The sequence below is a fragment of the Bombus flavifrons genome, chromosome 10, assembly GCF_040668555.2.
Source record: "Bombus flavifrons isolate JBK064 chromosome 10, iyBomFlav1_principal, whole genome shotgun sequence".
Lineage (NCBI taxonomy): Eukaryota > Metazoa > Arthropoda > Insecta > Hymenoptera > Apidae > Bombus > Bombus flavifrons.
Genome location: NC_138451.1, coordinates 12,601,400 through 12,627,074, shown reverse-complemented (window position 1 = coordinate 12,627,074; position 25,675 = coordinate 12,601,400). Strand labels below are relative to the sequence as shown.

Below are 25,675 nucleotides of genomic sequence, written 5' to 3'. Positions count from 1 at the left end.
TACATACAAATAATATGTATTATTTCTTAGCTCTTTAAGTCGCTATGAAATAATATGAACTTTATTAATTAATCAATTTTCTGAATAAGCAATTAGAATGAAAATAATTTAATTTTTCGTATTTTAAGCATGATCAATAATGATTAAATTATATCAACATTATGGATTAACTATATTATGTACGAATACAAACATGACAATAAATGTCGATAAGTCGTCAGCTATAAAGGACATCACGAAGCATAACACTGTTTTTTGCTGTACATACTAAGAAATCATTTACACCACAAGATATTATTGCTATATTATAACTGAAGATCTTATCTACTATTATTCTGTGCATGATATGAGCATACCAAATATAGATATTATATAGTTATGTAGCATAATATTACAACTGTGTTAAACATAACCTAATATGATTCAATTTATGTAAACATAACCTCTTCATTCTACCAATTACATATTCGATATAAAAACGTACGTGCATATATGAATATGTCCATTCGACAGCCTTTATCACGTTATTATTAAGTTAATTATAAATAAGTAATACGAAATATGGGACGTAGTCGTACACCTTCACCAGGAAGAAGAAGAGATCGGTCTCGAGATCGTGATCGAGAACGCGAACGAGATAGAGATCGAAGAAGAAGACGTTCTCGTGAAAGAAGAAGAAGGTATTTTCCTATATTTTTCTATTAGACTTAAATGATATAAAGATTGCATGAATTTCAAACAATCCTAGATCTGTTGAGCGAGATCGAGTAAAGTCGAGAGATAGAGAAAGAGATCGTGATCGTGAACGGGACAGACATAGACGTTCATATAGCAGATCTAGATCAAGAGAAAGGGACAGACCTAAACCCAAATTAAAACCCACAACAGAACGTCCTGTGATTACAGGTATGTAAATCTAATATTAGTAAAGCCCGATATAAATTATAAAATAACTGACTGTTTTAAATGAATATCTTGCAGAGGCTGATCTTCAAGGAAAAACACCAGAGGAACAAGAAATGATGAGAATAATGGGCTTTTGTGGTTTTGACACTACTAAAGGCAAAAAAGTTGAAGGGAATGATGTAGGAGCCGTACATGTTATTCTTAAACGAAAGTATAGACAATACATGAACAGAAAAGGAGGATTCAATAGACCATTGGATTTTGTAGCATAAAAATTATAAATGTGATGATTCCATAAAATTCTTTACCATTGATAGAGATTCCTTAACCTGTGCAAGTTCTATTGTTTTCATAAATCTAATCAGAATAATAAGACGTATAAATAGTACAAAAAATAGTTTATACAAATGAAAATATAAGTAGACAAAACAAGTGATATAAGTTGACAAAGATAGATCCGTAAAATTTTTCATTTTAAAATTTATTAAACAATTTTTATATAAAAATACTTAAAATACAAGCTTTTTTATAATAAGACAGTATTAAATATTTTAATTAATAATGTTTCAATCATCCACCCTGAGTCGTTTGCTTTGAGATGTATCATCATCACTATTGCTGTCACAATCATTCATATTCGATGTTTCACTCTCAGGGTTTTCTGGAGCTTGTGTATTGAGCTATAAAGTTTAGACATAATCTAGAATTATTACAGTACAGACAATTTTGTGAAAAATGATGTATGATGCAATATCTTTTCTTTTACTTACTAAACTGACATCCATTCCCTCAAGTCCCTCTATCAGTTGTGGATTTTTAATTCTAAAATCTCTAGTTATACTTCGTTTCAAGTAATTTTCTAGCGGTATCTAGATTTATGCGAGTTAAAAATTGTGAATATAAAGAGGAACAAAGAATAAAATATTTAATACTTGTGTTTTATACTTACGCCCGTTCTTTTGCCAAGTAGTAATATTTCTTTGTTAAATTGCTCGATTTCATATACTACACGAGGTATTACTTTGGTTTCTTTTAAAATTTTATTCCTTTGTGCGTATGAATCGGATTTTAATTTTAATTTATTTTGATTTTCCTTCAGAAGATATTTTGTAATAAAATAAAATAATGAATAATGATACTGATGACATTGATTTTTATTTATAATGTACGAAAAATTCGAATTCGACATACCTCTACATATGTAACCAAATTATAGAAAGCAGATTTTAATGATTTTCCAGCTATTTGTACCACCTGAATGAATCTATAACCAGTGAGATTTGTCAATTTCGGTAAACGTATAAATCATTAGTTACAAAGTGATATATGTACGTGCAGCACATACTTGACTGCTTGAAATGCTGCATTCTGATCATTCGATTTAGCATAAAAGTATTTTGTAAGATTACCAAGTAAATGATACAAGTATTGCAAGTTTTTGAAGGTGAAGTCAGTGGATGGACCTGGTTTGATCAATGTATTAGCTAATGTTTGAAGTGCTTGAGCAAGATAAGATAATTGTCTACATAGATTTCGTTCTTTATCTCTTAAATTGTTATTCCCTGTTAAGACAATATCATTTTTTGTGAATATTATAAAATTTTGATTTGGAATTTAAAATTTATATTTACGAGTTTCATCAATTGTTCCAGGTGCTCTAGCTATAGTGTCTTCTGCCTTTAATCGCATCAATAACCACGAAGCACTATCCAATTTTTGTTTAATGTGACCACTCAAAACATTATAAACTTGTAATATAGTATCTTCACGTATACTTTTATATGAACCATTTGCTACTAATTCAATTGCTACCTACATTTAGGTAAGAATAACAATCAATTTAAGACATAAAAGTTTTGAATATTATGTAACAAAAATTATTGCTTACGTTATCAATGTTTCCAGCTTTTTCACATAATTCCACACAAATTTCATTCAATGTATCTCCACATTCTTGACTATGTTCTTCCAAGTTCAAGAAGAATTGTATGATTGTAGAAACAATAGGGCTTCGAATATCTTCTACTTGAATAATTTCTTTTATACATTCGAGCATCTTTTTTAGTGAAAAAAGGGATTTATATAAACAAAGAAGATAATTTTCATGAAAGATATACTAACCTCTTCAGAATTGTAATCTTCAAAGTTAATCTTATATGTAAATTGTTCTATTGTTTGTAATAACAGAAGTGATACTTTTTCCCTGTCATCATTGTGTGTTTCTTCTGTAAGAAACTTCTTGAGGTATGACTTCAATGAAAAAATAATTTTTTGTAATTGAGAATTGATATTTGTAGTTTTTGATTCCTTCTTGGATTGTACTTCAACTTGAAACAATAAATAAAATTGTGATCTAAATTGTCGAAATAACATAGTAAACTGTTAGATAAATACATACAAATTGAATTGAGAAATTTTGGTAATTCAGATGAGAGTAATGTACATATACAGCAAGAAATTTCCTTGAAACACTGTAAAGCCAATATAGTTACTTGTTCATCATTTATAAGTGCATCATCTAGATTTTGTATAAAATATTTATAAAGCAATCTAAAAATGATTTCATTATTATTATTATGCTTTTATTGGCACTATTATCCCATTCCAGAACTTACCTTCCAACATCAATATATGTATTTATATAGTTATGATTTTGCAATTGAGAGGTATCCTGTATAAATGATTTTGTGTGTTGCAAGAGTTGTTCACATGTTTGTAAAATATAGTAACAAAAGCTGTGGTCTCTTCTAAGTGCAACATCATTTTGAGTAGAAGACCTTCTATTTATGAATTACAATTCATTTTTAAGATAAAAATAAGCAATTTAAAACCATGGAAACATTCAGAATGGTTTAGTAATTGCAACACTCATTTCAATCATCATGGTACTTACGAAAATAAGAGCGGTAAACTTTGACGAATTACATCCAAATCCATAATAGTATTTGGTATTTTGATATTATTCGATTTAGCCGGCTTTTTAGTTGTATTATTGGGATCTCTGTCCTTTTTAGATTTATTACCATCACTTTTTTTCGTTTTTGTGGATTGCTAGAAAAATTCGTAGCGAATGTCATGATTTTTAATACAACAGCTAAGTAAATAAAATCCAAATACAGAAATCAAGAGCACGCGGTAAAAGAGTAGGGGATTAGTATAGGAGAGATAACCAGTAAGAAAGGAAACAATAAGGGCGTAGACTGGATGAGGAAATTGAAAAACAAGAAAAACGAAAGAGCGAAGAGAGGGGAATATCTAGCTAAGGAGGTAGATTTATGCAACAGATAATAGATATACATAATAGTTAAGGGTTACATGGTAGACAGTAGATAAGGGATAGTAAAATAAGGGTAGCATAAGGTTGTGTGTGTAAAGTGAGAGTACAAGACAATAAGAAGAATAATTTTGTTGTAAACTGACTTCCTTTTATGGCCATGAAGCTAAAATAAACTATATTATATAAAGAAAAATTATTCTACCTTTTTAATGAAGTCTATCAAACGTGTATATCCTTTGAACAAATTGTTAGTAGCATGAGAGCTTTCCTCATTCCCCTTCGACCATTCTCCAATTTGAAACGCCATTAAAGCCTCATATATCCCAATGACCATACCAAGATTCTTTAACTTGATCTCTGACTTTGGAAAGTCTCCATGAAGTAAGTCAGTTCCATGTTCCTAAAATTATTGAGGTTTATTTTTACATTGACATATCAACTTTCTATATTGGCGTTTAAATTTTAATTACCAAATTTAAATGCTCCAATTCTGTAATTGCCATTTTCCTGCACAGTGATTTCAAAATATCATGTAATTTTTCAAGAGTACGTGAATTTTTTACAACTGTATTAATATATATCTTTTGTAACGTAAATATCAATTGAGCAATAGGTTCTTGTAATACTATTTCCACTCCATGGACATCTGTACACAATTCCAATTTTACAGGTGGCAAGGCACTATCATCTGTATGAAGATACAGATTCAAATGTGAAAGGAGCATGTCTACTAGAATTTCTGTTATTTCGGGATTTTTGGTCACAGTACCATACAGGCCTAAAAACGTAATGGAGATTAAGAAAATGGCAATATCAAACAACAAATTGTTGGTCATTCAAACAAATCTTCCATACCTTCGTACAGGTGTAATCTGGTTTCATACTCATAAGTAAAGGTCTTTTTTAATATATCCGATATTTCATAATATAAAGTTTTATCGCAATCTGTCACTGATTTTCCTCGTTGCGAATTATACTCCAAAGTTACCTAGATCGAGTGATAAAAATTGTAGAATTTTTTTCATAAAGATAAATGGAAGTAGTTTCTTTCCATTTTTATTTATGATCTTTATGTATACCTGAGTTAATGTTGATCTAGAACTAGCGCTCATTGAATCATTAAATTGACTAAGTCTAAAGCTAAGTTGAGAACGCACGTTTGTATATTTTAACATTTCAAGATATCCTGTCACAGCTGTTTGTCGTTTTAATGCACCTTTCCTGTAAAGAGCTTTTCTCAAAGTCAATAAAAGGTTTTCTCGTATATTTGGTGAAACACGCGCTAATGGCAAAATAGCATACAAAACTTGATTAGCAACTGTAGGGTGTAAAAATAACAATCGTTCGAGGATAGTTATAATCCAGACTTGATGATCCAAAACAACTATTGACAATTCGCGGCACATATACTTTAAACAGTCTAGAAAACATTTGTTTTAAGTAGGATTAAAGAATAGAGTCACATTTGGTGCAATTCTCTGATAATATTATTGCCTTTTTACCTGTGTAGTGTGTTGTCGGCATACCACCTGCTACTATTTTATTAATCAACTCTTGTAACACAATAGGAACTGTCTCGTGACGTTTCTTAATTATTTCTCGTATTATTTCGGATCCAATACGCCACATAGCTGTTGCATTATTTTTAGATTTTTGATCAGCATTCATTAACGTAAAAGCTAAATTTGTAAGTCCCCTTAGTACTAAATGACGATCTTTATTGCTGCAAAATTAAAATTAGACAGTAAAATAAAGCGTATATGTGAAAAAAGAAATATTAATTGAATTGACCTGCTGTCAATGACTTGTCGAATAATCCCAATTATATTACAAGGTGTAGGTAAAAGTTGTCTCATCCAAGCACTGTTTTGTCGTTTTTCTTTTTCTAAGTTACTATTAACCACAGCCAGTCTTAATATCTCAAATATCTGTTAAGAATATTTTACGTCAGAATAATAAAGTAAAAATACAAATTTTTAATTTCGTACTAAAAATTTTTACTACCTGATCTTCATATATTGTAGAAACTGACATCAGTACAGAGAGCATAAAGGGTTGTAGCACGTACTCTGGGGCATGAGACACATGTTTAAGGAAACGGATAAAATCTTTCATGTTTTCATGATTTAACTGAGCAGCTTGGTACACATGATACAAAACAGTGCTCTCAATGTCTTGTACCTCTTTTAAATTTATTATATCTATAAATATCCATATAAAAACAAAAATGACAATTAGAAACTTATGCAATGAATATACACAGATGTTAGTTACATATTTTACATACCAATATTTTCAAGACTATTACTGTCATCAGACGAACTTGTTTTTGAATAACACAGCTCAAAGTATTTGGACAAGGCATTCAAAAGCTTTCTATTATCTTGATTTGGACATAATTTTAACGTCTGATATGTGAATGAGGGTACTTGATCCAGAGGGAGATTTGGAAGAGCAGAACATAATGTCTTCAAAACCTCATTACGATCTGTTTTATCTAGTACCATATCCCTTTACATGGGTAAAATTAAATAACTCTTTTATCTCTAAAATTTCATATATGTAAGATTCAATCATATAGACACAAAAAGTCAGTTACCCAAACATTTTTGCCAAAGATGGTAAAAGATTGACGTTCCAATGATAATTACATATGGCTTTAATAATTAGTGATTTATATTCAGTTCCAGAAACTTCAGCATCTGCATGAACAATATATTTTTCATTTTCCAGTGCCTCCAGTAATGCAGGTAATAAATCCTTCCAACTGAAAAAGGAAGAAAATGGTTTGAAAAACTTTCATGCAGAAAGAAAAAGAAGAGAAGAAAATGGGAACAAAAACAAATTGCTATACCTGCATAGCTCATTATCATTATCGCGAATATTTGTAAGACAGAAGTCAACAAGTTTGACAAGATGTTGCTTTGAATAGTTTGGCAAGTCAGAAATTATTCGGCTAACGATCGCATTTGCCTGCCCTAGAGATATGTTAGTTTCCTCCAAATTTTTTAACGTAGATTCAATCACTTTTCGTCGCTTAGTTTGACAGGCTTCAGAATTGGAAAATGCTTGCAGAAGGTCATCTAATGTTTTTATTCCATTCGATTTACAAATACTGCTATGTATTAATCGCGTAAGCTAATGAAATTACATTTTAATATGGAAATTTAATATTTATAATATTAATATGGAAATGGAATATTTATGATTACCTGTTCCACGCTCGATTCTTGAACAAATGCGCATATTTCCGATTTATTGCCACGTTCTCTCAATTTTTCAAACCGTTGACTCATATTTCGGTATTTTAGATCTATTTGTTGCTTTTACCTTTCTTATTCAGAATAAATTTAATATAATTCACGGAATTTTCAATTTCTTCGTTGCTGATTGACTTCAATCTATCAAGAACGTAAGATTTCAAATCGTAGAATACAAACACATGTGCGCAAGTATTATATCATTTACAAGTTCGACAAAGCTTCGTATAGAGGCCGTACCTTCAGAGATGCATATCTCTGATATTTGATATTTGAAGAAAAAAAAGGCGGGAAGCGTCTTTCACTCAATAATTAATCTATTGTACATGTTAGTTTGAAATATTCGTAGCGTTTCTGACAATTAATATTAACTGCTATTGTATATTTGTTTAAGATAGAAGAAGATTACATGTTTAGTGTTAGCAGAGAGGAGTATTAGGAATTATAACGGCTCTAATTCAACGCATGAAATTAACATTCATTCGCCATTGTAGCTTAAAACGTGGAATTTTGACTGTTTCGCAACTCTAATACAGATTAATTTTACTCACTAGTAACGATAATACAAAATCGCGACTTGCCTGATATGGAGCCTATCAGCCAAAAACACAAACTACTACTCAACTACTACTCCAATTTCGTTATGATCATTCCAAATAACTTAGAAGTTTAACAATTTCATAGAAATTTATGTATGAAATGTAACAGGTTGAAAATTGTAATATACATGACTTGGAAAGTAGAAGCTGTATAAAATATTTAATTTGACTTGTAAACAGCGTTGCAATTGCCCCTTATCAAATAAACAGAATTTTCATCGAAATTATTTTCTATAAATATATCTTCTATAAAAATATACTTCGTCTGGAACGTACAGAGACGAGGCGTATTTTGTAATCATGTAGTTTTATGTAAAAAAATAGAAAGGATTTTTTCTGAGGTAGACGATAGGTACATTTTTCGAAAGTGAGAACAATGACTGTTCGAATGGTACGCTATCATTTACATCGGTATTTCAGATTTCAAGCAGAGGTTTGGCAAGAGGATAAAATGATAGAATAAATGGATCGCGGTCATTTTTTTCTCTGACGACAACCAGTCGAAGGTTTTGGATTTTTAGTCCAAGGTCGGAGGGGGATAAGTTAACGATATATTATTGAAAGAGTGAAAAAGAGAAAAAGGAGATTCGGGCGTGGCAGAGAAAAGTATACAAACGATTACGCATGTTCCTATGGCGAAAGTCATTTTCGGTGCTCGTTCGAAACACGCCCTTGTACCCCACCTGATTTCGTGTATCTCATTCACCTACCCGAACCGGACTATATAAGATTTCGGCTACCAAAGGATCAGCACGCACTTGCTTTCGTACATTGTTAGCGAATCGACCAAGGTTCTCTTTCAGACTCACAATGTTCTCGAAGGTAAGCGATGCAGAATAATTTGTTACGAACATCGAAATTGTATCATACGGCTCTGTGCTATACCTGAAGTATATCTCACGTGTATTCCAAATGTGACTCGACTCAAACGAGTGGAAACCATTTGCAAGTTTACAAACTAAACTATTCATTATTATTTTATAATACTATTATACTATTATTTTTGTAATTTTGCATTCTCAGGTCTTGAAGTTCTCTTTTGCCTGCCTCTTTGTTCTAATTTTGTTCTAACACAGGACTGAATTATTTGGGAGTCGCAGAAATTTTTGAAATACACGTGTAATATACTTGAAAAAAAGGAAGATGATAGGGAAAGAAGTTGTTTCGGTAACGGCATCGTTGAGCTAATTTTGTTCCTTTCTTTTTCAGATCATAGTACTCGCTTGCATTCTTGCCATGAGCAACGCCGGTATCTTGGCACCAGCTGGACAATATACTCTGACCCCTGCGGCTTTAACGTCGACATCGGACAATATCCTTCGCAGCTCGGGAAATCTCGCACAAATTGCGACCCAATCGAAGACAATTGCCACCCCATTCTCGAGCACTAGCAGATCCGACATTCGCGTAACCAACCCGGCCATCTACGCTCACACTGCTCCAGTGGCATACGCCGCAGCCCACGCACCTTTGGCAGCACCCTTGGCAGCACCTGTGAGCCCACTCCTTGGCGTCGCTTATTCTCCAGCGGTGGCTGTTTCGCACATGGCCTACAGCAGCCCCATCGGTGTCTCTTACTCTTGGTAATCGTTTCTCCTTCTGAGTTTCTTGGACCGTTGCTCTGACAATCATTTGGAATAACTTTCATCGCACTATGTTTGTACTAAAAATGTCTTTTACTTTCTATTTATTAAATACGATATGTATTGAAACGTAACAAGTTGCGCCTTATATTTTCCTTCCCCCTTCGCCGTTAATTTCATATTTGTTAGGTATTCTCGGCTAGCGTTGATTCTGTTATATCTTGCTAGATGTTCGCTATATCTTCTATTGAACGAGAATACACATAGTACGTAAATCGAAGAATGTTCAGATATATGATTACCACTTGGCACAGGTCTATTCCCACGAAGTAATCGCTATTGTCTGACTTGGATTCGCGAATATGTTAGGCCTGAAAATGAATATTGAAAAAGAACGAGTGAGACAGAGCGCAGTACATCTCAGAATTCATGCAATATGTATACATATGAACGCACTATGTATTTCTAGGAAATAGAAATTAATTTAAATATAATCATATCATTTTGATATCATCTTGACCGTAAAATACTCGATAGTCTTGACTAAAACGATTTCAGAAATCATAAAATTCAACGTGAAACGTTCCTGTTATCAGCTTCTCCGCTCGATTGGAACGATGAGAACGAGCGAACAAGAGTACGAATTTGGTCTCCGAGCTTCGTATAGAGTTACGATTGATTTATTGAATATTCGATTATTACATTCTGTGACAAAGTTGATCGTTTAGGTAGTAAAAACGATTCGCCATCGACACGAATGTTTGAACGTGTTTCATAATCGGTCGTGGTTTTAGTCGAGTCCTCCGCCGCTTCGTAGTGGTTCGAGCGTGTGAACCTTAAAGAACCTTGACGGCTCCTAATCCCTGCAAAGCTCCAAGCCCGTTAAGCCCCAGAGGAGTTAAACCAGCGGTGAGAGCGGGTGCAGCTCCGATTGCGGTGGTCAGTCCAGGTGCGAGAAGCGCAGGAGCGGCAACAGCTGCTGTAGCCACTGGAGCTGAAATCATCGCACGAAACAATCGTAATAATCGAATTTTACAATCGAATCAAAGTCAAAAGTGAAAGAATCGTTCAAGCGATCGGCATACTAGTGTTCGCCTCGTTAGCGAACAATGGTATGCCACTGTTCGTTTTCAACTTGAGCTTTTACTTATACGCCTATTCGTTAAATAATTGACCGCACGAAATACACGCGGAACGATATTACTTCACTATATCGTACGACGAAGCGTGCTATGCTTAGTATATTAATAGTACGTATCAGGTTGAGTAATAAAATAAAGTTCATTCGCTTGTTTCTTACAAGAGTGCATAGACACGTTGCTATATTCCTATAAAATCTACGTATCCGATCTACGTGTCCCATTTCTCCGTAAATATACTATCTTTCGTAAAAAATTCAGGTGCACGTACTTCTATGTTCTTCGTAAGAGACGAATGAACTTGTTACTCAAGTCGATATATGTATAATAAGAGAAAACGAAAGATAAAAAAGGAAGTGGAAACTAAGGAAGAAAAAAGAAAACAATAAGAAGAAGATGTGAAAGGAATTATGGCAACAACTGAAATGATAAAAAGGAAAATGAACACGAGAAAAGCGGACTAATAAAATATCGATTCTAAGGCATAAAGGAAGCGTGCCGGCAAACGAATGCCAAGCGCCCGATTTTCTCGCGACATCGTCGAGTCGACCGCCGTCTGATATTCGACTATGTTCTAATCGTTAAATACATTGCGGTTAGAAAAGGTCGTGTAAAGATGCGTATAAGGTAGCATCGCTGTACAGTGACGCACCATCGATGTATGTAATATATGTAGCGATCTAACGTATAGGCTAAGTTCAACTAAGTTGTGGATGTTAGAGAGTTACAATTTAATTGTAAATTGGCACCCATTAATCAGGTACCTGCAAGAGCGGTATTTGCGACCGCAACTACCGGGGCGGGCACAGCGGTCGCCGTCACGATTCCAGGATTGTTAACGCGCACGTCCGCTTTCCTGACGCTACTGAACGGCGTATCTACGCTCTTCGCGTAGGCCGATATGGCACCTAAGTTACCGATACCCCGTATCACGTTAGAGGTCGATGTTGCGATAGTTGGTACAGCGAGGGCGGCTGTGGGCAGAGGAAGGGCTGCTGCAGTGGACAGAGGAAGAGCCGCTGCTGCCGCTGGCTGCACCGCGACCGCTGCGGGCGCGGTTGCTAGCAAACCACCGCCGATCACGCCAGCTTGTCCAACCGCCAGCAAGCAACCACAAATCACCAAGAACTGAAAAACAAAAATTAATTTTCTCTTTCTCTTTTTCCCTTCTTTTTCGCTATAGCTAACAATGCGTCACTTTCTGTTTCATTTTCATTGCGCTTTTCCTTCTTACTCGACGATTTTGTTCTCCGTTCTGTCGCTTTACTTAAAATTTTGTTTAGATGTAAGAAGATTCCAGAATCGAAATGGTACAATGAAGTTAAGTATCTTATACGAAATCTACAGGGAAAGAAGACGATGAATCATTTCAGTGCACCGTCATGCCAACATTGTTTCTTTATTCAGACTCTTCGTAACGTTGAAACGTTGCTTGGTATGGTAAGAGATTGAAAGATATCCAGATATCGTTTGTCTCGACAGTTCCATCTCTTACAAAGAAAACTTCTTCTAGTTTTAGATTAAAAAATATATGATATTACTTAAACTTTTTTTTTAAGCGAATTTGTGAAGCGCACTTTTGTGAAAAGTTTATCGTATCAGTAAATTCTGTTAGACAAATTTTTTGCTAAATTATCAAACCAGATCGAAAATTGTGGCAATTAATTCGTGGACCATCGCGAATGTCGGCGTATATGAGTCTTTTACTTACTCTAAACATGATGATGATAGGTAGGAGCTGCTTTCTTCACCGACTGGAAACGACTAACGAATTGAATGCATCTAGTGGATTTGTCAGCCTATTTATACGTAACCTCTTGTAATCCTGTCCAGATAGTTAACTTGAAATATTTTTTCACCAAAAACTTGGTATCAAGTGTCCGTCGACCAAAGACCAGCGTATTGCATAGAAGGTTTGCAACGAACCGGCATTGCAACACATACATACGGCTAGAGAAAATTTGATATCGTAAAACTCAAGTAGCAGATTGCACTGTGATCTTTCTAAAGAAGATTTTTGCTATTCGACTAGCACGAAACGAAATCGGTAACCAAACCACCAGTGAGACAAAGAAATGGGGAAGGTGGAATGAAAAATACTAATTAAACGCGTTAGAGAATACGCATAATTTCGTTAGCTTGTGTCGTTAAATGTGTGTTATAACAAAACACCGATATGTAAATATACACCGATTGAAAAGTAAAAAACAGACAGATACCCTGCGCAATTACTCAATGTGAATCTATCTCAAATTGCAACCGATATGTCTTGGTATCCAGGTATACTATAGAATTACAGCTTAGCCATCGTACAAAGAATCGTACGTTTGACAAATATCGCGTAGGATATACATGGATAATAGCGAACTATTGAAAAGATTGTTGTAATCTTTATGGCTGATGATTAGCGGTTCGTGTCTCAATCTATTGATTGGGGTTAGGTTACATTCAGGATCGTATATACAATATCACTGTTAGAAAAGTCAAACTGACTTTAATACTATTCATTCGTCGTTCTTTCCAAATTTCAAAGACGTCCAAGTCAACCCTGCTACGATCCTCGAATATATACGTATACACTACGCCAAAAAATTAAAAGATCTATAAATTTTGATCGAAAACTTGTCGATATTCGAACCACTGTAACTTTGTCAATAAGAATCGTACAATACTCTACTTGAGCTCGTTTCAAAGGACGAATCGTCTACTTTCACGCCCTTAAACGTTAATTTTGTCGAAGATTCTTTGTTGTTGCGAAATAGAGTAGGAAATTAAAGTTATTTGTTTCCCTTTTCAAATTTTAATTTCGTATTATTTAGTAGTACATATGCACTTTTGTATGATTACAAAAATTGTATACTATGAAACGAAGAACCCGGCCAAAGGCACTTTATTGGGAAATAATGTGTCAATACTTTTTGTAACATCTGTGTGCATTTCAATGTATACTAGAAAGAACTGATGCTACAATGAATGAGATTCAAGAATCAATTATTTCGTTCTAACATACCCTGCTGCATGTATAAAGATGTGAGTATTTTGTCTATTTCAATTAAGTTACTTTATCTTGATTCCGTTAATAAAGTCATATTTGATTCCAAGTAATTTGGAAAAAATTCAGCGAAAACGTGAATGTAAGTAGCTTCGCAAGATCAAAAATAACAAAAATGGGAAACGAGGGCGTGGAGAGTAGAAGGGGTAGAAGGCGACGCGACGGAAAGAATAAACAAGTACAAAGTGAGAGGGAACGCGATCAGACGACCACTGCCGGTTGCAGTTATTACGCAATTGACATTGGCAAATTGTAACAGAACAAGCACGGCCAAGAACTTCGAGATTTCATAAGCACGCCGGAGGCGAAGGAGTGTATTATAATTTGGTAAGATGACGTAGCAAAATGACTTGTTCGTTTTCTAATCTAAATCTTTAGCCATTAATGATTTATATGTATCTCCCGCGTTCAACATGATAGTCACAACTTCTAATAAAAGGAATAACGAAATCGTTGTACTGTTTTGTAACTCTGACAAATAATTATAAATTATATCTTATACCGTGAAATATAAGGATAATGATACCTACATAAAAGCATATTTAATTAGAGAAAGTATTTTGAATAAACTGGTTTTAACAGATTCGATCGCGTCGAAGAAGTGAAAACATTATCGATACAATAGGTTTTATTTATTTATTGTTTCTCTGTAAAATACAGTAGAACATATTCTTGTTAATAACACATACTAACAATTTGTTGGTTGATTGTACTGCAACAGCATACGAGCTGATTCCCGTGATATATCATTAACACCAATAGTGTCTCCGCTTGTCATATCGATTACATAGATCGTACATATGGATAGAGTTACCTAACAATTCTCCATCTCAAGCTGTAGGAATGTCGGGAATAATATGTCGAGATCATTAATTAATAATTCCACCATTTTTTACATTATTGTAACGAGTTAATTGATACTATAATTTTCATATTCGAATAGACCTCGTGTTCTCGAATGCGTAACAAAAGCATCTCCACTTCAGTGTTTCAGTATGTTTCTTAACGATTATGTTATAAACTATTCACTCGATACTGCACGATAATCATTATTTTCAAAACATCCACAGACTTCGCGCACTGTAATTTGTATATATTTTTACATATTTTATTTTATCTATTTTTTTTTAACACAGGCTTTTCGAACAATGGTCAAGGTTCAAGTAATTTTATTTTTTCCAAGATCACTTGCATTCTATAAATATAAAAAATAATATATAAACGTATACATATGACATAACATTTTCCCCTATTTCACTTTTCTTCCTTCTCTAAAAATTAAAGATGAAATATCTTGCGTAATTAGTTAAGTTTGTCAAGCGATAGATCATCTAAAAATAATTTTTATGTTTCGTTTTCACAGAATATAAGTACATCCCCCCCACTTCTCGAGGCTTTATAAGAAAACCATAGTTTTCGATACACGAGTATTTCCTTTTGTATTTCTGATCTATGTCATCATCATTATGATAGGGTTCCACTATTAAAGAAAGACTATTAAGGAAAGAACATCTTTGTTTAACAGCATTAATTAAAAGCCGAAAAAATAAGCACTAATACGTTATAAATATTAATTGTACTAACTATAATAAGCACATTGTTAAGAATACACGAAAAATAACGAACAAAAAGCTGCTCTCCTTTGTTTATTTTTCGTTTTATCAATGCGTTCATTCGTTGATTTTAAAAAAACTCGGAAAGTGACAATAATATGTATATATTTCTATCGTGCTTTTCTTCTAAAAAAAAATCCTTCTTTCCGAATTAATCACTATTAATTAACTAAGCTTAAGATGTAAACGAATAACAATTTACTACATTGGTTTACATCGATGTTGGGGACCAGAAATTCATTTCTCTTAATTGCGATGGTTTTGCTCGAAATGCATTTGGGTAAGCAGCTGATTTTTCTGATTTCTCATCGCTTCCTACATATGTAAGATTTTGCGACGAAATGGATTTCTTCCGAGCAAGCGATCTAAGTGGAGCAGTTGCGACTTCGATGTTTGCTTCGTCCTCTTCTTCGATCTTGCTAGTAACGATTTCCCTAGATTGTCCGAAGATGCTTGCCAAGATCCAACCTCCCTGATATTTCTCGCAATCATGAAGGGATGCTCCTGCAAAATATCGATTCGAAGAAACACGACGACGAGCCTTAGGCGAACCGCTTGGACTGCCTGATGGCGAAGCGACTGGAGTGGCTGGTAAAGATTTGCTTCCTCTTCTGGGTTGACTGGCGGCCTGCTCGGCCGAAATATTCTCGTGAAATTTGTTAGACATCATCTGGTTAGCTACAAGAACAATTGACTTTCCACAAAGTGCTGGCTTGCCGTGAAATCCATCATCTACCCCCTGTGATTTTGTAATCTTCGTATTATCGGCCAGTAATACCTTCGGACTTGATTTAATTCCTTTTTCTGGGAGCAAAATCAGAAACATTGAATCACAAAGAGTAAGAAAGAAATTTTACTTGTTATTCGTTGTTTCAGTCGTAATAATGAACAGAAAATTCGTAATTACAAACTGCACAAAGAACGCATGCGACAGTCAATTGTAAATTACCTTTGTTCGCTGTTAAAGTTGATGGTATAAACGGTTGACAAGGTAAGGGATGCTTGCTAAAATCAATTTCCTGATTTCTTTTCTTCTCCTCAGTAAACTGTTGTTGTTGCGTATCCTGTACTTTCACATTATTTGTTGATGAAGTAATATTTCGTTCCCCAAAAACTTCGTCAATCGGCCGATATTCTTGCGAAACCGATGATCGATTTTGTGTCTTCGGATATCGTATGTAAAAGAAGCTGTCGTCGTGAGATGGTGGACTAAACGTAGTGTCATTGAAATCACATCTGCATAAAAGAAAAAGAACGAGAAGTTGGTAATTACACGTTGCAAAGAAAGAAAGTAAGGTTAATGAAGCAAACAAGGGTATGCTACTCGATAAATAAAGGTTCTTCGACTGATGGTCTTTTGTTAGAAGATTCTTTCAGCTTTAGATATCTTCTTACCATTGATATATTGTTCTCTTTACTACCAACAGTTCGTCTATAAATTTCTAAGTCCTATAGCGATGCGTTTCTCAGAATGCTAACCCGTCAACTAATTCAACGAATAATTCAATGCCTGACATAAGTATTTTGTTGAATTCGATACTATTCATAACATGCGTGAACAAACGATCGTTATTTAATCCGATGTTTTAATGTAAATCGGCATAGATCTACAAGAGAGAATAAGAAAAGAGTATAACAAACGTTATGCACCGCACACAGTGAGCTATACGAGGTCGCACTATTGCGAGGAGTGTCTTGAGTCTAAGAATAGCGGGCACAATGCGATTAACTGCTTATTCGTGTTGTATCACGCATTAGCCAAATTTCATGTATAAATATTTCTTATCGTTTATTAAATGTATGAATTGAACATCCAAGACTTAAACAATGCGAATCTCTTGTTCTATGTGAATGATTATGATATATTCAATGATTAATTTTGAGATCAACTCTTCTGTAAAACTTAGTAAAAGGAAAAATCAGTTCACCTGACCGGATCATTTCTGTCAATTATGATTAGTGAAAATGACTTAACTTTGAAAATACAGCACAGAATAATTTAGACGATTTTAATTAAAAAATAATAATAATTATTCCAAGTAAAAAATTTGTTTATGGCATGCACTTATTTTTTTTACAACGTAACAATTTCTTGTTTGTAACATAATTTGAGAGCTAAGCATATTTGCAAGATCTAAATTTGTTTTTAATCAAGATTGATATTGTTTTTCTATTTTATACACTAGGCTATGGTTATAATGTATGTGTTTTCTGATGAAAGAACATTCTGACAGACGCATGATAACAGTCAAATATATATATGCATTCTTATAAGAATAGTTACATTGTTCTTCAAATATTAGGTTCATCAAAATACACATCCATTATAATCATAAATCATAGACTTAGTTTTACGTGAAAGTAGATAAAATCCAACCGCCGGCTTGGTAGCACGATTTTCGCATAACAAATATATTTGATCATATTAAAAGGGTTAATGCTAAATCTACTTGTATTCAGTATTTACAGATTCACAGAGATGTCCTGCCAGCAATCTAAAAAATTGCCTCTTACCATTGCAATTGGTTTAAATTTCTTCTACATTCAGCAAAGAACAATGCTACGTTAAGGCATCACAAGCCTGCAACTCAGTACAAGTCGAAGTTTAACAACCTTACAACAATTCAATTCTACAAAGGATTCGAAAAGAAACGAACCTATTGTTAGTTCGGCCTTTGATCCACTGTGGCAAAGATATTCCAACGTTGAGTAATCTATCTTCTTGTTTTGTGGAGCCCATTTTTATAATTCGCCAAACTTTCCCTTTCTTTTAAATTGAATCCAATCAAAAATAAGATTTGGTTCTGTTTAAGTTTGCCTATATCTTTCTTTTTTTCTTTTAATAGATCACACCTTGAAACATTGAATTCAGAAGATATCCGACAGTTCAAAGTTGTAATCTTTTAACAATTTTCATTAAAAACAACTTCTCCTAAAGGATTGATCTGCACGTTGTTTTACTGACCTAGAACATGAGTAAAATGATGGATGGGCGCGATTGATTATGCATGATTACATTTGTTTTTATTAAACATTTTTCCATTCTAGATATGCGCTACTTAAATGCATTGAAAGAAGAAAAAACACATTATATTTCATGATTAGACCGCTCATTTTGTTGCAATTTCATATTTTTAAGAACATGATTCAAAAAATAGCATCTTAGTAAAAAATTGTTTTATGTATTAAATATTATAAAAAGCACTATATATACTTTGTATATTTTACATATTTCTTTATCTTATGTATGTGCATTTTACGCAATTTTATACTTTCAGATTCTTTAGAAATGAGAAGGGAGATTAAATAACTCATTATTTATAATATTCGATCCCTCTAAACATAACTTTGACTATTCCAAAGGTATGTTTGTAAAAAATATCAGTTCACTAATGGTTTCCTATTTATATACTCTTTTATCTTTGTTTTTGTTGGACTTGTATTTATTTTTGAAATTAACTAATAGTATATTCTACATACATACGTTTTTGTATTCTTTCTCTGTCTCTGTCTCTTTCTTTCTTTCTTCCTCCCCCGTTCCCCTCAAGAGTATATTTTTGTTATAAGTTACAACGTCTATAATGACATCGACATTAAAGTATTTCTTTATAAAAGGCAAATCATTTTGTTTTGTATTATCTGCTAAGACAGATAACCAGGGTATTTCGAAAGCAATGGCAAAAAATGTAAACACAAAAAAGCAATCGAAATAATATCAAGAAATAAAAAAAGAGAAAGAATAAAATTTATAACGACAAAAATTTAAATAATTTGATAAATATGAAAAAGATAATTGTTTTTATAGTCTCTACTATATTACGTTTCTCATACTTATTCATTGGAGTATATCATTCACAAAATTGAAGTATGAGTATAAACGAACACGTTTCATTCAACAAAATAGCAATATGTATATTGATCGATTACTTACTCGATTTTTATGATATTCTAGATGTTTTTGTACATTTAATAACCCCATAACGGCAATATTTTTGCAGAGCTTCAGAATATCGTGAGCGACGAACAGTTAACCACCATTTGCTATGACCGAATATCATATAATATATTAAGCTCTGTTGTGTCAAAGTACCAACTATTTTATCTAATGGAAAATTCCTATTCGTGGACAAATGAAAAATAACTAGACTAACAAAAGGAGCTAGGGAAAATGAAGAGAAACAACGTTGACGTTGTTATTGAAAACACTAACGGAAAATCGTATTGATTCTTTTTATTACATATTCAAATTTAATTTATTGTATATACATATATATATTGTTGCGTGGCCATTTTAAGATTTGGGGAATTTAGCGTGATTAAAGCCCGTGAAGTGCTGAAGCACTCTGCTCGCGTTACAACTTCAAACAATTCTAAAACTAATTTGATGTTTAAGTGAAGAAATACAACAAAGATTAACTTGCATATTTTATATTTAAAACTAATTATATTTAAAACTGAGTATTTCTAAAAGATTGACTGCTTTAACAGGATTTGATTTTTAATGAAATTTACTTAGATGCTGAGCTCAACATGACAGTCCTAACGATTCAACAATTGTGATGATTCTTTCTTTTTGTGTCGTAGAGTGGCCCATTTATCTGCTCGGATTTACACGACAATCTACGATTAATTTGTTATCCAATAGGACAAATTCTCATTAACTAACGCTAATAAACATTATTTTGATTGGAGTTCACAATATCAGAGAGCGAGTAACTTATGCCTCGGCAATATTCTTTTCCATGGTAACGAAAGATATATATGAAAGATAGATACGAAATTTGAGAGTGATCATAGTTGTTACTGATAAATAATTTTGACATTTAATCTATTGATAGATCAAATTTATTAATTTGTTAAATAACTTTTGTTCGTTACCTCAGCTACGCTGTTGTACAGTTAAATTCGCGGTGTTAGAATTTACCTTATTGTCATACAAGATATTCACGCTAAAGGGAGCCACAGGCCTACACCAGTTCACAACAATATTTGATATCTTATACAACCATAAATATGCTAAAACTTTAAGACGAATTTACAACAATGTTACTATGTGTGAATTGGGAGTGAGATAGATTTTCACTAGATTATATAGATAAATTTGTATTTCTTTCGTGCCGAACAAGCGTTCTTCCGGTTGGGGCTACTGAGTTAGGCTGTTGTCGGTAAGTTCATTGAAATCAAAATCGATTTCAATCGTACTTAAAAAAGTAATCTCGGCAGAAATTTTATATTAAAATCATGTTACTCTTTCTCTAATATATAAATATAAATATCTTTATGTTTTGAAAACGAATAATAATTGTAGTTGAGATAGTGACAGTAACTAACCTATAACTGTTTGTTATTTACATTCAACATACCACATGATTTTACTACGAGCTATCATAATTGTACTTTATTATAATTAATACAGAGTTATATTTTGCATGCACAGGTAACCAACAACAATGAAATTCAATAAACTTGTTTCTTCTTCACGCCGAAAAAACCGAAAGAGGCATTTCACGGCACCTTCTCACATTCGGAGGAGACTTATGTCAGCTCCTCTTTCCAAAGAACTTCGACAAAAATATAACGTTCGTTCTATGCCAATTCGTAAAGATGATGAAGTTCAGGTAGGGTAATATTTTATAAATCGTTTGAAGATTGAAAAGTGTTTATATTAAATGTGATAAAACATATTAAGAATAAGTAAGTAATTATTTTATAAAACCTCATTCATTAAACATTTTTGTTTATTTATTGTTTAAAGGTTGTTCGTGGGCATTATAAAGGCCAACAAGTTGGAAAAGTTGTTCAAGTGTACAGGAAAAAGTTTGTTATATACATAGAAAGAATTCAACGTGAAAAAGCTAACACTGCTAATGTATATGTTGGTATCGACCCATCCAAGGTAAGCTATTCTTTGTATTGTGTTTTGGTATATATGTATTATTAAATTTTGATAAATGATGAACCAAACCATTCACATAGATTAAAGCACAAAGCTTGTTGGTTTCGTTGATATACAAGGGTTCTCCTTTATGTCTATGAATTTGACTTGTTTAGCTTTTTTACTGCAGAAAAGTTGGCACTGATATTATAAAATTTCACCTTTTTTTCTGGTTAAAAAATATTTACTGTTTTCTAATTTAAATCTTGTGATTTACAGACAGTGATTGTAAAATTAAAGATGGACAAGGATCGTAAGAAGATTATTGACAGGAGAAGTAAAGGTAGGCTTGCAGCATTAGGCAAGGATAAAGCAAAATATACCGAAGACTCAACTGCAGCCATGGAAACTTCATAAATTTAAGTCAGTTTCATATATAATGTTAAATAAAAACATTAATATTAGAATCTGTGTGTAATATTCCTTTTACTCATTTAATGTTCTTAGTCATACACTAAAAGGTGTTTTAGAATTTAAATACCATATTTATATTTATAGCATAAAATACAAGTATAAAAGTAAATGCTTGGTAAAAAATAAAAGTACACATATTTATAAAATTCTCGTTACATTTATACGTATAAAAACAATCATATATTGCTATTGTTCGATATTTATACATTCTATAAACTGCATATCGCAATATAAATTCTGTCCTTTCTAAAATATTACTTTAACATATAAATTCTTTAATTTATCTAAAAATTACAGAAACTCGCAATTTCCTACATGTACATTATTTATATAAAATATTTTATTCATTAATATTTAAACACCTTTTTTTGAGTGATAGATCTTGCTCTGTTTGGGTGTGCCTCTTTTTTGAGATGATCTCATCTTTGATTTCATCAGAAGAATCAATATTGTGATTAGAACACTGATCTGAGAATTTTGCATGCGAGTCTTTTGTAACTTTTTCTCGTACTACGATTCTTGCTACTGGTTTAATGTTTACTGAAAAGAGAAGAGAACCAATTAATAAAAGAAGCATATTTTTTTAATAATATTAATTTAAGTATTTATCAATTTACTCATTACATACCTATTTTGTAAGGTTTTTTTCGTTTTCTAGTACCAAGAAAGCAAGATACATTATCTATATTTTTATATTCAACTCTGTACTTTTGTTTTCCAAGTTTCAATGTTTTTTCTGTGAAAGCCATTTTACTTTGCAGTAACTGATTTTCAAGTAGCTAGATACAACAAAATATAATTTTTTCAATAATATACTACATATTGGATTGGGCAATTATATCATGACATATATCATACCTTAGATGGAATGTCTATAATAAAGACTTCATCATCTTCTTCTACATCTTTGAGTGTAAAGGAAGGTTTTGCTGTTTCAACCAATAAATTTTCCTTCTCTATAAATTCCTGTAACTTTAAGAGGGCAAAGGATAAGAAAAGATTAACAAAATATAAAGGTACTATAAGAGAAAATAGAAAAAACAAAATTCTTATTTATACATTGTATGGTCTACATGTTGATTCCTTTTTCCCACACTGCATCATATCTTCAATTTTTAAGTCCTTTTCACTTGATGTTTTCGTATGCTTTTCTTTGTCAAAATTACGACTTATTGCATAGTTTAAATCTGATTTATGTTGAACAGATTTATTACCAGCAAATGATAGTTGTTTAGTATCTAGAGATGAATCTTCATTGGTGTTTGAACATTGTTTCAAAATATTATCTTCATCATCCAAGCAATAATTAGTCTGTTCTGAAAAGTCTTCATTTTTTTGTAATTTTGTATGAAGTTGGATTGAATTTTCATGGTTAGGATATACGTTATCATTTTCATTACCTAATACATCAGAAAATTCTGAGGAACGTTTGAATAGCTTGTCTCTCATATTTTCAACATTGTAATTTCTATCATCATTCTCACTGGTACTAGAGTCACTGTCTACTAAATTTAATCTCCTTAATTGTTGATATCGTTTTTCAGTTATTGGAGAAGTACTGTCTTTCATTATCAGCTTCATTTCCTTTACCTCAGATTTTTCATCACAAAAATCATTTATGCTTAATTCTTCTGATTCAATATTTTCATTAAGCACAGATATATCGCACATTATTTTATACTTTTTATTAACAATTTCTGTATGAGTAACTTTGGGTTGCAATTTATCTGTTTGTATCTTTTGTTTGCATTTTACCTGATTTGTATCTATATTTTCATTTGCAAGTAATATTGTATCTTTAGAAGTATTAGATTTCAAGTTATCATCATCGTCTATTAAATTATTTTTAGAGTTTACTATGGAAGAAGTATTTGATGTATCTTCTTTTTCTTCTTTTTCAGTCCTATTTTTAAATTTCTTATAATGCTTTTCTCCAAGTTCTAAATTTTCTTCCTCTGTATCTTCATCGATACCTGAGTCTTTTAGTTGGTATGTGTTACCAATAACTGAGGGCATGTTCATAAATGTTTCTGTAATATTTAGGTCTTTTTCTACCTGATTAGGACAATTTCGATCCACAGACATATTTTTACAATTAGTATCCCAAATTTCATTAACATTATATAATGAAAATGACAATCTTTTCTGTGTTCTTATGTTAGGACTTCCAAGCATTTTATGATAATTTTTATCTGATTGGAATTCTTTACTGATATTATTCACTGTAGGATCTGATTGTTCTAATTTATCATTATTATTTGTTACTTTTTGTACTGTAGTTGCATTGCATGTTATTTCAGTTGAATCTGAAGCTGTGTCACATACATCTTCAATAGTAGCAGTATTTATTTCATCTTTCACTGACACTTGATTTTCTAAATTTAAAACATTCTCTTTAATACAATCTATAAAATATTTATGAGGTGTGTTTGCCTTACTTTGTATATTACTTTGAACATTATCAGTCATTACAGAAAAAGTTTCTTTAGTATCATCATTATCACATGTAAATTTATTTGCATCTATACTTTTTTTCAAAGAAAGAGCTTTTTGAGATTTTCTCTTAACAACCTTTCGCCATCCTAAATTTATAGGTGATGTACTTTTAGGTCTTTTTATGACTGTTTTTTTAGGTTTTACATTAGATATAAAATCATCTTCATTAGTCACAGATTCTATTTCACAAGAATATCTTCTATTCTTTTCTAACGTCTCTTTTATATAATTTGATAAAGATACATTAGATTTGTATAAAATACTATAATCATCCTCAGTGAAAGTGTCATTGCAATCTGTTTCACTGTCATCTGTCACATTTCGAAGAACTGAAGTCTTCATTTTAATATACTGGCTATATGTCTTTATGCTTTGATACTGTTTAATTGCAGCATTCATAGCTTTATTTCTGCGACGTAATCTTCTACATGGTACCAATTTATGTAACAAAGAGAAATCTATCATTCTGTTTGCAACTGTATTTGGTACTATATTCCATGTAATTTCATCAGATTCCATAGTGTAGCTTTTCACTATCCTAATACACACACTATCTGTAACATTAGAATATTTTTTTATAGAATATTAATTACATTTAAAAATAATCGATATCTCAAATTAATAGGTATAGAAAAATGATTACTTGAATTACAGTTTATAATAATGTAGCCTAAAAAATGTATCACTTCACAAATAAAGCTGGCACGCAAGTACAACCCATTGAAATAAATTAGAATTTAGTGGTTAGGAAACTTTATACACATGTAACATACATACATATGAATGCATACAATTTAAAACTCCATATTACGTTTTTAACATTTTTTAAAATGAATTCATACAATTCCTTTACATATAATATTTGATTAAAAACACTTTTCTAGCCTTCCAAAAACTATACGTAAAATACATTTTCAATCGTTGCGACAAAAGTGATCAAAAATATATTTATACATCAGTCAAACGTAAAATTAAATAAAAAGATAGACAAATTTAGAATATAATTATTAAAATTAATATGAGCTTTCATAAAACATTTAAAATTTAGCGAAATAAATTTTTTAACTGACATCAATCACAATTTATTTTATATACGTTTTTCAAAAATACAAGGTGACTCCGTAATTTATGATGCAAATGGGACCAGGGAGATTCTATGGCTCAAAATAAAACGAATATAAAAAGTAAAATTGCGTTAGAAATTTCTTTTCGAATCAAGTTTAAAAATTTGCGAAGTATACCTACATTTGCTTGATTCATGGCTAGACAGAAGTAGATAATCGATAAGAGGTTATTCCACATGCGAAATTAAGTCGAGAATGTAGAATACAATTTTTTGAGCCTCTGAAGCCTCATTTTCGAGAAAATCGAATTTGAAAATTTGTCTAGTACGCGTGTACT

General features: G+C 32.2%; 7 protein-coding genes and 1 long non-coding RNA gene across 17 annotated transcripts; 4 read left to right on the top strand and 4 right to left on the bottom strand.

Moving 5' to 3' along the window:
* Window positions 1–192: 192 nt before the first annotated feature.
* ytr (U4/U6.U5 small nuclear ribonucleoprotein 27 kDa protein yantar) lies at window positions 193–1,623 on the top strand. Its single transcript, XM_069121562.1, has 3 exons — window positions 193–680; window positions 749–906; window positions 982–1,623. Exons 1-3 carry the CDS (start codon window positions 562–564, stop codon window positions 1,176–1,178), a joined length of 474 nt encoding a protein of 157 aa, XP_068977663.1. The 5' UTR covers window positions 193–561; the 3' UTR covers window positions 1,179–1,623.
* On the bottom strand, window positions 1,367–7,649 carry FANCI (Fanconi anemia complementation group I). Of its 5 annotated transcripts, none has more exons than XM_069121542.1 (22): window positions 7,396–7,645; window positions 7,038–7,321; window positions 6,783–6,950; window positions 6,471–6,694; window positions 6,188–6,384; window positions 5,975–6,111; window positions 5,686–5,906; window positions 5,263–5,603; window positions 5,039–5,171; window positions 4,654–4,961; window positions 4,386–4,583; window positions 3,800–3,957; window positions 3,522–3,683; window positions 3,305–3,456; window positions 3,028–3,233; window positions 2,795–2,962; window positions 2,538–2,718; window positions 2,252–2,468; window positions 2,098–2,170; window positions 1,856–1,999; window positions 1,677–1,775; window positions 1,367–1,586 (listed from the first exon to the last, which is right to left on the bottom strand). In XM_069121542.1, the coding sequence occupies exons 1-22, from the start codon at window positions 7,477–7,479 to the stop codon at window positions 1,473–1,475; spliced, it is 3,969 nt and encodes a 1,322-aa protein (XP_068977643.1). In that variant the 5' UTR covers window positions 7,480–7,645; the 3' UTR covers window positions 1,367–1,472. The 5 variants fall into 5 exon arrangements, 4 of the variants coding, with proteins under 4 accessions (XP_068977643.1, XP_068977642.1, XP_068977644.1 ...); XM_069121541.1 differs by having other exon boundaries at window positions 3,522–3,686; window positions 7,396–7,642; XM_069121543.1 differs by having other exon boundaries at window positions 3,522–3,686; window positions 7,038–7,251; window positions 7,396–7,642.
* A 1,087-nt stretch (window positions 7,650–8,736) lies between these two features.
* On the top strand, window positions 8,737–9,701 carry CPF1 (cuticular protein CPF1). The gene is made up of 2 exons (XM_069121563.1): window positions 8,737–8,864; window positions 9,252–9,701. The coding sequence occupies exons 1-2, from the start codon at window positions 8,853–8,855 to the stop codon at window positions 9,627–9,629; spliced, it is 390 nt and encodes a 129-aa protein (XP_068977664.1). The 5' UTR covers window positions 8,737–8,852; the 3' UTR covers window positions 9,630–9,701.
* A 588-nt stretch (window positions 9,702–10,289) lies between these two features.
* Window positions 10,290–13,404, bottom strand: CPF2 (cuticular protein CPF2). Of its 5 annotated transcripts, none has more exons than XM_069121560.1 (4): window positions 13,258–13,404; window positions 12,476–12,518; window positions 11,529–11,892; window positions 10,290–10,619 (listed from the first exon to the last, which is right to left on the bottom strand). In XM_069121560.1, the coding sequence occupies exons 2-4, from the start codon at window positions 12,482–12,484 to the stop codon at window positions 10,462–10,464; spliced, it is 531 nt and encodes a 176-aa protein (XP_068977661.1). In that variant the 5' UTR covers window positions 12,485–12,518; window positions 13,258–13,404; the 3' UTR covers window positions 10,290–10,461. The 5 variants fall into 5 exon arrangements, with proteins under 5 accessions (XP_068977661.1, XP_068977660.1, XP_068977658.1 ...); XM_069121559.1 differs by having other exon boundaries at window positions 12,579–13,398; XM_069121557.1 differs by having other exon boundaries at window positions 12,476–12,714; window positions 12,984–13,398.
* Window positions 13,405–13,432: 28 nt separating this feature from the next.
* On the top strand, window positions 13,433–14,837 carry LOC138183979 (uncharacterized). Its single transcript, XR_011174210.1, has 2 exons — window positions 13,433–13,794; window positions 13,867–14,837. It is a non-coding gene; the product is annotated as an uncharacterized LOC138183979 (long non-coding RNA).
* A 767-nt stretch (window positions 14,838–15,604) lies between these two features.
* Window positions 15,605–19,516, bottom strand: LOC138183971 (uncharacterized). 2 transcript variants are annotated; one of them, XM_069121556.1, is made up of 5 exons: window positions 19,361–19,496; window positions 18,914–19,005; window positions 18,087–18,394; window positions 16,379–16,665; window positions 15,605–16,233 (listed from the first exon to the last, which is right to left on the bottom strand). In XM_069121556.1, exons 3-5 carry the CDS (start codon window positions 18,167–18,169, stop codon window positions 15,641–15,643), a joined length of 963 nt encoding a protein of 320 aa, XP_068977657.1. In that variant the 5' UTR covers window positions 18,170–18,394; window positions 18,914–19,005; window positions 19,361–19,496; the 3' UTR covers window positions 15,605–15,640. The 2 variants fall into 2 exon arrangements, with proteins under 2 accessions (XP_068977657.1, XP_068977656.1); XM_069121555.1 differs by lacking the exon at window positions 18,914–19,005 and having other exon boundaries at window positions 19,361–19,516.
* A 926-nt stretch (window positions 19,517–20,442) lies between these two features.
* On the top strand, window positions 20,443–21,771 carry RpL26 (ribosomal protein L26). Its single transcript, XM_069121885.1, has 4 exons — window positions 20,443–20,594; window positions 20,867–21,047; window positions 21,185–21,325; window positions 21,584–21,771. The coding sequence occupies exons 2-4, from the start codon at window positions 20,880–20,882 to the stop codon at window positions 21,719–21,721; spliced, it is 447 nt and encodes a 148-aa protein (XP_068977986.1). The 5' UTR covers window positions 20,443–20,594; window positions 20,867–20,879; the 3' UTR covers window positions 21,722–21,771.
* An 11-nt stretch (window positions 21,772–21,782) lies between these two features.
* Window positions 21,783–25,182, bottom strand: LOC138184154 (putative leucine-rich repeat-containing protein DDB_G0290503). Its single transcript, XM_069121852.1, has 5 exons — window positions 24,927–25,182; window positions 22,838–24,828; window positions 22,637–22,750; window positions 22,407–22,557; window positions 21,783–22,318 (listed from the first exon to the last, which is right to left on the bottom strand). Exons 2-5 carry the CDS (start codon window positions 24,791–24,793, stop codon window positions 22,119–22,121), a joined length of 2,421 nt encoding a protein of 806 aa, XP_068977953.1. The 5' UTR covers window positions 24,794–24,828; window positions 24,927–25,182; the 3' UTR covers window positions 21,783–22,118.
* Between the last annotated feature and the right edge of the window lie 493 nt (window positions 25,183–25,675).